Raw genomic sequence first — 15164 nt, forward strand, 5'->3', positions numbered from 1 at the left:
GGAGATCGCCAACAATAGGTGACAAAGTAATTGAATATGTATATACTACCAAAGGGAAGAATTTAAACCAAGGAACATTGGTTATCAAAAAAAGGCTGCTTTAAATGTGGTCATCATCAATGCTTAACTTGTAAATATATTAAAGTAGGGGACACTTTTTCCTCCTCAACTATGAACAAGGAATATAAAATTAGATATAGAGGCCTATTTATGAAATGTCTATCGGACCTGATCCGACAGTGCGGATCAGGTCCGACAGACATTGCTGAATGCGGAGAGCAATACGCTCTCCTTATTCAGCATTGCACCAGCAGCTCTTGTGAGCTGCTGGTGCAACACCGCCCCCTGCAGACTCGCAGCCAATCGGCCGCCAGCAGGGAGGTGTCAATCAACCCGATTGTACTCTTTAGACCGCTGCTTCATAACTGCTGTTTCTGGCGAGCCTGCAGGCTCGCCAGAAACACGGGGCGTCAAGCTCCGTTCGGAGCTTGATAGATAGGCCCCATTGTCTAGATTGTACATCGAAATATATAATATATCTAATTACATGCTCAGTTTGTAATAAACAATACGTAGGATGCTCTAGTCATATGCTAAAAGACAGAGCAAGGGACAAAGTGATCCACCGAGAACTAGAGTAGCCAAACATTTTTGCACACATCAAAATCCTATCAAAGCATTCCAGATACAGGCCATTGATTATCTTCCAAAATCTCCACGGGGAAGTAATAGGTTCGGTGAGTTGTTATTTAAAGAGGCAAAATGGATATTATTTTTACAAACAAAGGAGCCTAATGGAATAAATGCAAGATGGGATATGGGCCTTTTTCTAGGGTAATACCAACAAATTTGTTTACCTAATCAATAGACACATCTCTTTTACTATATTCTTACATTTAGAACAACCTCTTAAGATTAGCAAACAAATAATATAATAAAATAAGTTACATACAAAGGCATAAATACGAGCGATCTTTTGAAAGAATTAACAATTCTGTAAAAGTTCTGTAACATTTTGACAAATGTTTGAATAAAAGTCTGATAAATATCCACACAAAATACATAAAGGGTTAATTATTCTCTATCAGGTAGATTACAAGTTATGCACGCTATAGGGAATTTAATGAAAGCAACAAAAGTTGTGTTATTTCACCCCCTATAGCGCAGCCATTACAAGTTTTGAAACAGTCGGCTTGTGCTTGCGATTTGGTTGCGTTGAGCTCTATACCGCACACAATTCAAGCGCTGATTTGATGTGTTTGTGCACGCTTTCCCCATAGACGTCAATGGGGGGAAGGTGTCAGAAAAAAACCTAACACCTGCGATCGCAGAATGAAAAGCTCTGTAACGCAGCCCCATTGATGTCTATGGGGGAAACAAAAGTAACGTTTAAACCTAACACCCTAACATAAACCCCACGTCTAAACACCCCTAATCTAAACACCCCTAATCTAATCTGCCGCTCCGAAATCTCCGCCACTATACTAAAGTTATTAACCCCTTTTCCCCTGCACCCCAACATCGCCCCCGCACTATAATAAATCTTATTAACCCCTATTATGCCACTCCCCAACATCGCCACCTCTAAATAAAGTTATTAACCCCTAAGCCTCTGGCCTCCCACATCACTACCACTAAATAAACCTATTAATCCCTAAACCGCCAGCCCCCCACATCGCAACAACCTAAATTAAACTATATTAACCCCTAAACCTAACCCTAATGTAACCCTAACCCTAACCATAACGTAACCCTAATTCTAACCCTAACACCCCCTAACTTTAACATAATTAAAATAGAGCTAAATTAAAGTTACAATTATTAACTAAATAATACCTATTTAAAACTAAATAAATACTTACCTATGAAATAAAACCTAAGCTAGCCACAATATAACTACTGGTTTTATTTTTATTTTATAGGCAAGTTTGTATTTATTTTAACTAGGTAGACTAGTTACTAAATAGTTATTAACTATTTACTAACTACCTAGTTAAAATAAATACAAACTTACCTGTGAAATGAAACCTAAGCTGCCTTACACTAAAACCTACCGTTACAAAAATAAAAACCTACCATTACAAAAAATAATAAACACTAAAACTACAAAAAATAATAATAATGAAATTATCCAAAACAAAAAAAAATATTCCTATTCTAATACCCTTTAAAAAATAAACCGCCCTAAAATAAAAAACCCTAATCTATAATAAACTTCCAAGGGCCCTTAAAAGGGCCTTTGTAGGCCCTTAAAAGGGCTTTTGTCGGGCATTGCCCTAAAGATATCAGCTCTTTACAAAAGAAAACAAACACCCCCTAACAGTATACAAACCCCCACCCCCCAAACCCACAAAATAAAAATAAAGTAAAACCTAATCTAGCCATTGCCCTGAAAAGGGCATTTGTATGGCCATTGCCCTTCAAAGGGCATTCAGCTCTTTTGCTGCCCATTAAAAAAAATGTCTATTCTAAAAAGAAAAACCCACCCCAAACGAAAAAAAAAAAACATTACACAAAATAACAAACGAATTATCAAAAATAATAACAATTATTACTATTTTAATACCCATAAAAAAACACCCCAAAATAAAAAACCTGAAAAAAAATTATAACGACCCACTAATATTACAAACCCCCACCTACCCAAACCCACAAAATAAAAAACTATCTAAAAAAACCTAATCTACCCATTGCCCTGAAAAGGGCATTTGTATAGGCATTGCCCTTAAAAGGGCATTTAGCTCTTTTGCATTGCCCTGAAAAGGGCATTTAGCTCTTTTGCAAAAAGCCCAAACCCTAAACTAAAAAAAAAAGTTGAAAAAATCCTAACACTAACCCCCGAAGCTCCACTTACAGTTGCTGAAATCCATCTTGAAGGATCTTCATCCCAGAGGCTCCATCTTCATCCAAATGGCTCCATCTTCATCCAGTAGGATGAGAGCTACTGAAATTCTATTGGCTATTCAAATCAGCCAATAGAATTTCAGTTGCTCTCATTCTATTGGCTGATTTGAACAGCCAATAGGATTTCAGTAGCTCTCATCCTATTGGCTGATTTGAATATCCAAAATCAAATCAGCCAATAAGAATGCAAGGGACGCCATTTTGAATCACGTACCTTGCATTGAAGATCCAGTATACAGCGGTTACCGTATGAAGAGGATGCTCCGCACCAGATGTCTTCAGGATGGACCCACTCTGCACCGCCAGGATGAAGATGCCGCCAGGATGAAGATAGAAGATGCCGCCTGGATGAAGATGGAGCCGCCGGGATGAAGATCCTTCAAGTGTGACTTCAGCAACTGTAAGTGGATCTTCAGGGGTTAGTGTTAGGATTTTTTAAACTTTTTTTTTTTTTTTTTTTTAGTTTAGGGTTTGGGCTATTCGTAATAGAGCTAAATGCCCTTTTCAGGGCAATGCAAAAGTGGTAAATGCCCTTTTAAGGGCATTGCCCATACAAATGTCCTTTTTCAGGGCAATGGGTAGATTAGGTTTTTGTTAGAGTTAGGTTTTTTTATTTTGGGGTGGTTGGTTGGGTGATGGGTTATTACTGTTGGGGGGGTCTTTGTATTTTTTATTACAGGTAAAAGAGCTGTTTAACTTAGAGAAATGCCCTACAAAGGCCCTTTTATGGGCTATTGGTAGTTTATTGAAGGCTAGGGCTTTTTTTATTTTGGGTAGGCTTTTTTTATTTTTATAGGGCTATAAGATTAGGTGTAATTGTTTTTTATTTTTAATAATTTCGTAATTTAATGTTTTTTAATTTTTGTAATTTAGTATTTTTATTTTTTGTAATTAGATAGTTTGTAATTTTTATAGTAGTTTTAGGATTTTTTTTAACGTGTAATATAGTTTATTTAATTTGTAGTTAGTTTAATTTTAGTTTAATAATTATATTAGTTTAATTGTTAGTTTAAACTTAGTTTTTTTAATTTGACAGGAAAGTTTTAATTTAATTTAAGATAGAGAAATTGTAATTTTAATATAAAGTTAGGGGGGCATTAGGTTTTAAGGGCTACTAGTTTAAATTAGTTTATTGCGATGTGTGGGGCTTTCGGTTTAGGGGTTAATAGGTTTATTATAGTGGCGGCGGTGTAGCGCTTAATAACTTTAGTGTAGTGGGGGTGATGTGGGCGGATGGCAGATTAGGGATTAATTATATTTAAATAGTGTTTGCAATGCGGGAGGGCGGCGGTTTAGGGGTTAATAACTTTAATATAGTGGTAACGATGTTGGGGAGCGTCAGAATAGGGGTTAATAAATGTAATTAGTGGCGGCAGATTAGGGGTTAATAATTTTAATATAGTGTTTGCAATGCGGGAGGGCCTCGGTTTAGGGGTTAATATGTAGTTTATGGTTGTTAGTGTACTTTGTAACAGTTTAGTTATGAGTTTAATGTAACAGTTTTGATGTGTAAAACTCATAACTACTGCTTTCAGATGGTAGTACAGAACTTGTCGGTATAGAGTATAACACAAGCTTTTTAGCCTCACCGCAAAACTCTTAATAGTCCCATGAAAAAACGTAATTTTTACGAGTGCGGGGCTGACGTTGCGTTACAGACTGAAAGGCTTGGGGTACAGCTATACCGACAAGACTTGTAATGGCTGTGGTGCTGTTTTAACATTGAAATGACCATTTTTTCTGTGTTAAAAGAAGAACCCACAACTCATAAACTACCTGTATATTAGTTAGTTTTTCTAAAAAACAACTGCTATTTCTTGCTTCTTTTTCTAATTGATAGAAATATCGCTGAAACATAACTTCCGGTTTTCGGGCTGAGATCACGTCATCGGAGCGATATTTAAAAACTGTAATTTTTAGTCAGACCAGCGATAAAGCTACGGCAAAACGCGTCTGGGGACGCATCATGGGGATCAGAGGTATTTAAAACCAGTACACAGTACTTCTTTAACAAGTTCCAGGTCCGTGAATTTTACTTTATACTTTTAATAAAAGTTATGTTTCAGTAGAAACGACTTGGTCACGAGGAAAGTTTTTTCTTGGATGTCTCACAGCACTTTGCTGACAGGTTGCACACAGCTACCTAATACCAATTATCAACCTAATTTTTGTATGTATCTGCCTTCCTATGAACTTTGAGCTTTGAATATAACACACCTGAAGCAGGGAGCTGCGGGAGGTGTGTCTGTTTCTATCGGGTTATTTGTGCTAGTTTGAGGGATAAGCACGGGCAGATTACATTGAGCAGCGGAAGCTGGGAACATCTGCATATTGGCGCTAGTTCATGTGAGCCATATAGATGAAATTGTGCTAATCCTTGTGGGATGTAGCAGACACTGCACTAATTGAATACAATGCTAGTCAATAGGTAATAAATATAAAGTCATGTGATCAGGGGGTTGTTAGAAGATGTTTAGATACAAGGTAATCACAGAGGTAAAAAGTATATTAGCCTGTAGGCGCTCTACAAATAACTAATAATAATAATATTAATATAACTGTGTTGGTTATGTAAAACTGGGGAATGGGTAATAAAGGGATTATCTATCTTTTAAAACAAAAAAATGTCTAGTGTAGACTGTCCCTTTAATTGTTGGCTAATACAATTACCTTTTTTAAAAGCTTTGTTTATATTTTTTTTAAATAATAATATTATTATTATTATTAATAATAATAATAATAAATACTATTTCTTTCTAATCTATAACAGTTTTTTTTTTACACCTATAGGGGATATTTATGTAACTTTATTTCTTGTATGTATTGAGTTGTATATTTATATGTCAAAAATGTCAGCACTTCATATTTAAAGGGATATGAAACCCAATTTTTTTCTTAGGAGCCGGCCCAAATGTAGCAAACAATCAGCAAGCGCTACCCACGGTGTTGAACAAAATATGGGCTGGGTCCTAAGTTTACATTTCTGCTATTTCAAATAAAGATACCAAGAGAATAAAGAAAAATTGATAATAGGAGTAAATAACAATGTTGCTTAAAATTGCTTGCTCTATCTGAATAATGACAGAAAAAAAATTGGGTTTTGGGTTTTTTATCTCTTTAACTTCTGCATACTATCAGAGAATATTTTGCTCAACTGTATACACTTTAAAGATTTTCACATACTTGAAATACATCATTTAAAATATGCCTTCGTTGGATTTACATTTTTAATTCATTTAAAGGGACAGAATATTTGAAAATTGTTATTATTTAAAAATATAGATAATCCTTTTATTACCTATTCCCCAGTTTTGCACAGCCAACATGGTTATATTAATATCATTTTTACCTCTATGATTACCTCTATCTAAACCCTTGCAGACTGCCCCCTTATCTCAATACTTTTTATTTATTTATTTTAGCATTTTACAATTTAGCATTTTAGCCAATTAGTGCTGCTTCTTATGAGCCCATTGTCATTCTCCACAGGAGTGAGGGCAATGTTATCTATATGGCACACATGGACAAGCACTGCTTGGACATAGTGCAAGATTATAAAAAGCTAAAAGAAAAACACTGAGATAAGAGGCAGCCTGCAGGGGCTTAGAAACAGGCAAACTTAGAGGTTATACAGTATATTAATATAACAATGATGGCTATGCAAAGCTGTGGAATGGGTAGTAGAGGTGGTATCTATCTTTTTAAACAATAAAGGAAAAAAAAACAAATTAAATAAGGTGTCCTGTTAAATGAGCCCATTAGTACTAAATAGCTTGTGTACCCAAAATCATTGTTCTGTTCTTTTTCTTTGTCATTTTTATTTTATATAATTTAAAGTGATTCACGTTTTTTATGCTTCCCCATTTTTAATTGTAATCTTTTTCACTATTGCTTATATTCTGTAGGGTTTTATCACCATGATTTATTTTCACTGATAATAGTTCTACATTATGACCTGTTTAATTAAAGGGACAGTCTACTCCAGAATTGTTATTGTTTAAAAATATAGGTAATCCCTTTATTACCCATTCCCCAGTTTTGCACAACCAACACATATATATTAATATACTTTTTACCTCTGTGGTTACTTTGTATTTAAACTTTTGCAGACTGACCCGTTATTTCAGTTCTTTTGACAGGCTTGCATTTTAGCCAATTAGTGCCCTCTCATAAGTAACTTTACAGGTGTTAGCACAATGTTATCTATATGGTACACATGAGCTAACACCCCCTGGCTGTGAAAAACTGTCAAATGCATTGAGAAAAGGGGCGGCCTTCAAGGGCTTAGAAATTAGCATATCAGCCTACCTAGGTTTAGCTTTCAAAAATGAGTATAAAGAGAACAAAGCACAATGTAGCTAAATGCCGACAGCGTATGCTGTTTACCAATCAGCCGCTAGCAGGGGCCGTCAGTCATCCTGATTGTATCGGGATGATTTCAGTCCGCCACCTAAAAGGTGGCGTACAAGTTAAGGAGCAGCGGTCTTATGACCACTGCTTCTTAACTTCCAAAGCCCAATGCTCTGAAGCCCAATGCGTGCATTCAAAAATAAATAAAATTCTGTACTGAGTTATTTCCCAAAAGCTACAAGCTGCAGATGACCTAGCCCTACATAAGGGAACTCTGTATGATCCCTCAACTAGACCCCCAGCAACCTCTTCTATATTATTTGCTTCCACTGTTAAATCTCTCAATGTTTATATATGCACAGTAAAAACAACTGTATGATGTACTTTCATTATTTATTTGCCTGTTTTACCTGTAATTGAATTTAGAAAATTAGGATTAGAGCACAAGTATGTGTATACACGTGTACTCTGAGGGGGCGAATTATTAAGTTGCGAATGCAGCCGTTTTCGTGTGAGCCTTCAGGCTCATTGGAAACAAAAGTTAAGAAGCAGCGGTCCACTGCTGCTTAACTCATCTGCCACCTCTGAGGTGGTGGATAGCTATCATCCTGGTCGGATACATTCGGGATGATTGACACCCCCTGCTAGCAGCCGAATGCTTGTGCAATGATAAATGCTGACAGCGTATGCTGTCAGCATTTATCGATGTTGGGCGGACATGATCCGCTATAGCGCACATTGTTAAATCAGCCCCTGGGTCTTTACTTGAAAAGTTGATTTCAGATAAATGTAATATTTTACTATATAAGGGAGAAGTTTCAATTTAGATACATTTACATAAGTTCCATCACTTAAATTGCTTTGTCATTTCACTCATTTATTTTTTAATTTTCTGAGCAGTTATCCATTTCACAATATGTGAGATATTTAAGATTTAGAAGCTATGTTCACTGTCTGAGATCCCTATGTTCATAACCTGAAGTGTCCAGCACAGTAGTTTGGAAACAACATTGTTGCAAAAGGTTGGATAATAGCTAGCTATTATTACTGTTATACAGTATTTTATAGACTATATGCATATACATATGACTTGGCAAATAGCTTGCTTGCCCTGTGAGTCACTTGCATTATAAAATGTCCAAATTCACAGTGTGCAGGCATTGCAGTATAACTCCTTTGTAAGGTGGAATTTGGCTGTAGGCAGCTATTCTTAATGTCTATATGACATTGTAAAATAGTTTGATAACAATAGGTACACAATAATAACACTTTCTCCTAGATGTTTGTCACATTCAGTAAAAAGAATTGTTAGTTTAAAGCTGTGGTAAATTATATAAAACTTGATTAACCAGTTTTGATTATTTGCTATTTAGGGATGGAGTTTCATTTGTTCTGTGTTTTAATTCTCAGTACTTGATTCATATAAACTGTATAATGCAACAGAGTCAATATTTTCCACATGCACACAAGCATACACATATATGCATATACACATACACACTCACACACATATGCACACACCTACTCGCACACATGTGCATGCAAGTTCGCAGTGCGCACACATACACGTGCACACCCAAACATCTATGCACACAGACACTCACTCATGCATGTGCACACCTCACATTCATCTATATATTAACACACAAACACACATAGATATGGCTGTATGATAGCATATATTTAAATGTTTTAGTTTATATAAGAATAATACATTTGGCTGAAATTTGGATTTTGCAGTTGATAGTTTGTAGTTTTACAGATGTAATTTAGTCTGATTTTGTAACCCGTTATTGTTACTGGAGGTTCTCTTGTGCTTTTTTAAAGAAAAAAAAGAAACTATTTGGCAAAATTTTTATGAAAGTTAAAAATATAAAATCATTTTCCATTTGTTTTATTTAAAATAATGGCAGGAGCATATGCCAATTCAGTTTAGGTTCAAATGTAAAAAGGCTCCTACCCACATACTGGGAATGTTAAACTGTATTTTCCAAGTGATTGTAATTTTGGATTGAGTGAATTTATTACTTTGACATTTTGCAGTTTTGTTTATTTATTTATTTATTTTGTGGTTAAGTATTTTTGTAGTTATTAAAGTGAAAATCAATCCTAGCGTTTGTGAAACGCTAGGATTGACCATTGAAACAAACAAAGGTGACTTTTATTGATGAAGTATAAAATACTTCATGATGAAAGCTCCTTTACTTGTTTCAAGTGTTTGCCATTCTGAGCTGCTAAGACAGCCCACGGCAGAACGTTGTTTTGCTAGAGGTGATGTTTTCACCTCTTAGCCAATAGCCGTGCAGGAAATCCGGCTTGGCACCCTTGGGAGCTAGATTTTCCACACGCTATTTGCTAAGAGGTGGAAACGTCACCTCTTAGCAAAACAGCGTTCTGCCATGGGCTGCCTGAGCAGCTCAGAACGGCGAACGCTTGAAACAAATAAAGGAGCTTTCAGCATGAAGTATTTTATACTTCATGAATGAAAGTCCCCTTTATTTGTTCCAATGGTCAATCCTAGCAGTTCACAAAAGCTAGGATTGACTTCCAATTTAAGCTTTGAAACAAATTTATTTTCAGGATTAGGAGATAGGAAACTAAATAACCTAATCTATGACAAAACAAACCGCACTAAACTTTTATTAATTTTGGTATGCAGGTAGAAAAATAATATATATCTTAAAAAATTGTCTTAGTTTGCACATGTTCAGTAGAAAAAAATGGCTGACAAAAGAAGACATGATCTGTAGTGTTTTCCCATAGCGTCCCTTAATCAAGATGGCCAATGTTCCTTCTGCCTGTGCATCTTGCAGAGCGTCAGACTGCTCTGTAAATTCAATTATCATTTTAACCGGAAACCCACCCATTAAGCACAGCTGGCTATATAACCTCTGGAGTTCTAATGCACAGTGAATTTATCATATAATAACATATTTTATTTATTGGGTAAGTTTAATTGGGAATTCCCATTCATATTAAGATTTGATTAGAAATTAAACTCTCGGTATTAGTATACATTTTTTTTGCCATTGAGGCTTGATGATAAATATTGCTGTTTTAAGACCAACATTACATTGATGTTAACACTGGAAACTTAAATGTCTCTTAAATGACTCTTATAATAGAACACTTCATTAAGTAAGTACTTCACAAGAGGTAAGTTCTAATTTGTGAAATGTCTTCTATGCTCTTCAAATGTTTTATTTAATCATTTTCTGACAAATGACCAGTCTCTGGTTGTGTAGTAGAGATGCAATAACCTATCCATGCATCCAGATGGCAGAAATATATGAGGCAAATATAAGCTAAAATGGCAGCAGATTTCCCAACTGCTAGGACAGAACAAAAACTATGTGCATTAGATTCACGGCCGCACTGTTTGTTATGGATCCTTTCCCATAACTGTGTATATAAAAATGATAGATAATAAGAAGTAACTCATCATTCTGAAGCACATACCTCAGGGTCACTTTCATCAATATTTTCATCTTGTTCTTCAGGTACTTCCATGGTGCTCATTTCATTGCCCATGATGACTTATCTGTGAAAAGAAAGAGTTGCTGCCATGAGGATAATAACCATGGGGATTCAACATTCCAGTGTTTCCTACTTGTATTGATTAGTATTAATGAGGTCATATGTTTAAAGGGACAATATAGTCAAAGTTAAACTTCATGACTCAGATAGAGCATGTAATTTTAAACAACATTTCAATTTACTTCTAATATCTGATTTACTTCCATCTCTGTGTATCCTTCTTGTAATTGGCTCACCAAATGTGTTCAGCTAGCTCCTAGTAGTGCATTTGCTGCTCATTCAAAAAGGATACCAAGATAATAAAGTTAGTTTGATAACAGAAGGAAATTGGAAAATTATTTAAAACTAGATGCTCAATCTGAATCATGAAAGAAAATTGTGGGTTTTATATGACTATAAAGAATTGCCTATTAGCCAGGTTATTTAGATACCCTGGGGTGTGATAACTTTCAGTTGATGGCATCATATATGGGGCTATAAGTCAAAAGATTAAAACATCTTGACGATATCTTTCTTTAAGCATTATGTCTTCCAAGACTTTTACTATGTATATAGTATAATGTTGTCTATATATTGTTAGTTCACTTTATTTTAATTATCATATCGTAGTGAAGATGCTGTGTTGTTACAGTCAGATTAATAACAAACAAATTCAGTATCAATTGAATCAGTTGCGGACCTACTCAGCAGAGGGCTCTGGTGCAAAAAAATGTTGGGACCACAAAAGGTAATTCAGTAATAAGCAATAATAATATACATGATGTTCTGTAATTTGATTTTGATGATAGATAGATAGTAGATGGAACCTGTACTAATAAAATGCGTCCCTCTATTAGGAAAGTACACTTTCTGCACATGCGTATGTATAGTCTCACTGATATGGGCCCCCTCGAGCACATGGGCCCCAGTGCCACTGCACCTGCTGCCCCTAACTTGAAATTAAAATATAACACCAAAGGGAATATATATATATATAAAGAGGTTTTGGAACCCTCATACACTATTAGCTACGTCCTATGCGCTCTCAAAAAATGAACTGCTATGAAATAAATCTGGCAACAGCTGAAAAATGTTCAATTTTAGCAACAATTGAATTGATATATGCTTCTCACTAGTTATAACAGCTACTAATAGCTGGGATTGTCCTCCATCTGGTTGAGCAACAAATTGCTCAACCAGATGGAGCCTACATTATAGCAGGAGATTTTAATCATGCAAATTTAAAAACTGTGTTACCGAAATTTCATCAAAATGTTACCTGTGCTACAAGAGAGAATAAAATATTAGATCATGTTTATACAAACATTGTTGATGCTTATAAAGCACTACCTCTTCCACATTTGGGCAAATCTGATCACCTTGCACTTTTTTTATACCCCAGGTATTCTCCACTAATTAAAAGTGAAAAATCTTCTGTAAGAATAGTTTAAGTTTGGCCGGAGGATGCGACTCAAAAACTCCAAGCACAGTTTCAATCTACTGACTGGACTACATTTGCTGTAAGAGACAAGAGTGACTCTCAAGTTGATCTAGACTTGTATGCATCATCTGTTCTAGATCATATTCGTCATTGTATCAGCAAGGAAACCACCTATAAGAGGATCAAAACCTTTCCTAACCAAAAACCTTGGATGAACAAAGAGGTTCGCCTCTTATTGCAAGCCCGTAACATTGCATTTAGAACTGGTAATGCTGAGGCTTATAGTTTAGCACGATCCAATTTAAAGAAAGGAATAAAAAGAGCTAAATTTGACTTGAAAACACGCATAGAAGAGCACTTTAATAACAACTCTGACTCCAGAAGAATGTGGCAAGGTATACAGTACATTACTGACTATAAAACCCACAAGCACAGTCCCCATAATTAATGATGCTTCCTTTCCAGACGAACTTAACTATTTCTATGCCCGATTTGACCGTGAAAACAAAGAATCAATTACTAAACTTATGCATCCACCAGATGAACTACCCCTGAGTTTTTCCGTTGCTGAAGTGTATCGGATCCTCTCCAAGGTGGATGTATATAAAGCGGCCGGTCCTGATGATATTCCTGGACATGTGTTAAGATCCTGTGCTGGAGTATTGGCTACAGTAATTACTGATATTTTTAATTTGTCTCTGGCTCAAACAACTGTTCCTACATGCTTTAAGGAAACCACCATCATTCCTGTGCCTAAACAATCAACAGCAGCCTGTCTTAATGACTTTCACCCCATTGCACTCACTTCAGCCTTTATGAAATGTTTCGAGAGGCTGGTCATGGCCTATCTTAAAACTTGCCTACCACCTGCATTGGATCCTAACCAATATGCGTATCGCCAAAATAGGTCAACAGAAGATGCTATCTCGTCAGCTCTGCATTTTGCCCTCACTCACTTAGATCACAATAACACCTATGTTAGAATGTTGTTTATTGATTTTAGTTCGGCATTTAACACAGTTGTTCCTATTAAGCTGGTTGCCAAACTCCATGATCTTGGCATAAATACTTTATTATGCAACTGGATTCTGGACTTCTTGACAAACAGACCGCAATTGGTAAAAATTGGTTATCACACCTCATCTACTCTGACCCTTAATACTGGTGTTCCACAAGGGTGTGTATTGAGTCCACTGCTATATTCTATTTTTACCCATGACTGTTTGCCTAAGTATGTATCCAATAGTATTATCAAGTTTGCTGATGACACCACTGTGATAGGCCAGATCAGTAACAACGATGAATCAGCTTATAGAGAAGAAATAAGGCAACTGGCTATTTGGTGTGCTGAGAACAAACTGGACCTAAACACTAAAAAAACTAAAGAAATTATTATTTATTTTAGGAAATCAAATCGATGTCTACAATTGCCCATTCATATAAATGGAACTGAGGTTAAACGTGTACCAAGTTTCAAGTTTCTGGGCACACACATCTCTGAGGATTTGACTTGGTCTTTGAACACCTCAACTTTAGTGAAAAAAGCACAACAACGTCTCTATTTTTTAAGAACACTGAAAAAAGTTAATTTATCTACTCAGATTTTAATTAATTTTTATCGCTGTACTATTGAGAGTATTCTCACCAACTGTATTACAGTATGGTATGGAAACTGTACTAATTCTGATCGCAAAGCTCTGCAACGGGTTGTTAAAACCGCCCAGTATATCATAGGTGCTCAGTTACCTACCATTGAAGATCTTCAAAGCAGACGTAGTCTTTTAAAGGCCTATCGAATTATTCATGATCCCTTCCATGTTAGCAACAGACTATTTGCCCTTTTACCATCTGGGAGACGTTATAGAAGCTTAAAAGGAAAAACTGCTAGATTACGGAATAGTTTTTTCCCAAGAGCCATTACTCTGCTAAATAATAACTTTTAAAAATCTCTCTTATGCTCATAGCCTTTTTTAATTTTTTAATTTTTTATCCTTCTGATGATTAGATCTTTTTATTATATTGAAGAAAGTGCTAAATTAATGGTTTTAATTTAATTTATTGATTATCCTGTTAATGGTTCTTTTTCACCTCACTTTATATTCACATAACACATATATTATATAAATACACATATGATTCATATAAAACACTCATGATTCACATCACATATATAATGCAAATGTACACATATGTGTGCAAGATGACTAATTTTTTATTATATTTTTTTTACACATATATATACTTTTTTTGTATGGAACTGATTTTCTTTTGCACTTGCACTTTATTACACTTGCATTGTACTTACTTTTGTGGTATAGAAATTTTCTGCAACAGTCACTTGAATTTTTTGCTATTTATTAGTTTTTACCATTATAGTGCTATCTGTGTATAGGATTGGTTAGATTTTCAAATATAATTTCGTTGTCTCTGTTTTCCTACTTTGTACAATGACAATAAAACGAATCTAATCTAATCTAATCTAATCCATTGTCTAAAGTTCCTTGAAATGAATACACTTAAAGCAATGTGGATTATCAAACTAACCAATGCAAATTGTGGTGGGAGCTATTGTTGCAAACATTTAGCCCTCACATTCCAAAGAAATATGTTATCTGCATGCATCTTTGAAAGTTTTGAGAATCAGAGAGTCTTAGAGCGAGTAGAAAGGTGCAGTTCAAGAGGCACCTAGTTCTTGTGGAAATAAGGTTATGGGGTCATTTGCAGAGATATAGAAGGAAGATTTATACAGGTGCAGTTGTATTTGGGCTTTGTACTTTTAGATAAAAAAAATTGTCATGGGAGGGATGAGAAGTGGTATGCAGGGAAGATTTTTCTAATAGAAGCATTGATAATGGATTCCAGTGGGAACTGAAAAAGCTTAGAAGACCAGCGAGGATAGAGCTAATGTGATCAAGATAAGGATTTTAGAAATCTGAGTAGTTTATGATAACTA

The 15164-nt window shown here is 35.4% G+C and overlaps 1 protein-coding gene across 8 annotated transcripts in view; it reads right to left on the reverse strand.

Moving 5' to 3' along the window:
* Nucleotides 1–15164, reverse strand: part of BCAS1 (brain enriched myelin associated protein 1) — a 268834-nt gene that overhangs the window by 226889 nt on the left and 26781 nt on the right. For all 8 annotated transcript variants that reach the window (XM_053694190.1, XM_053694403.1, XM_053694261.1 and 5 more), the window contains exon 2: nt 10714–10795. In XM_053694190.1, the coding sequence (XP_053550165.1) occupies nt 10714–10785 (72 nt within the window). In that variant the 5' untranslated portion in view covers nt 10786–10795. The remainder of the gene's footprint in view (nt 1–10713; nt 10796–15164) is intronic.

Source organism: Bombina bombina, chromosome 1 (genome assembly GCF_027579735.1).
Source record: "Bombina bombina isolate aBomBom1 chromosome 1, aBomBom1.pri, whole genome shotgun sequence".
Taxonomy (NCBI): Eukaryota; Metazoa; Chordata; class Amphibia; order Anura; family Bombinatoridae; genus Bombina; species Bombina bombina.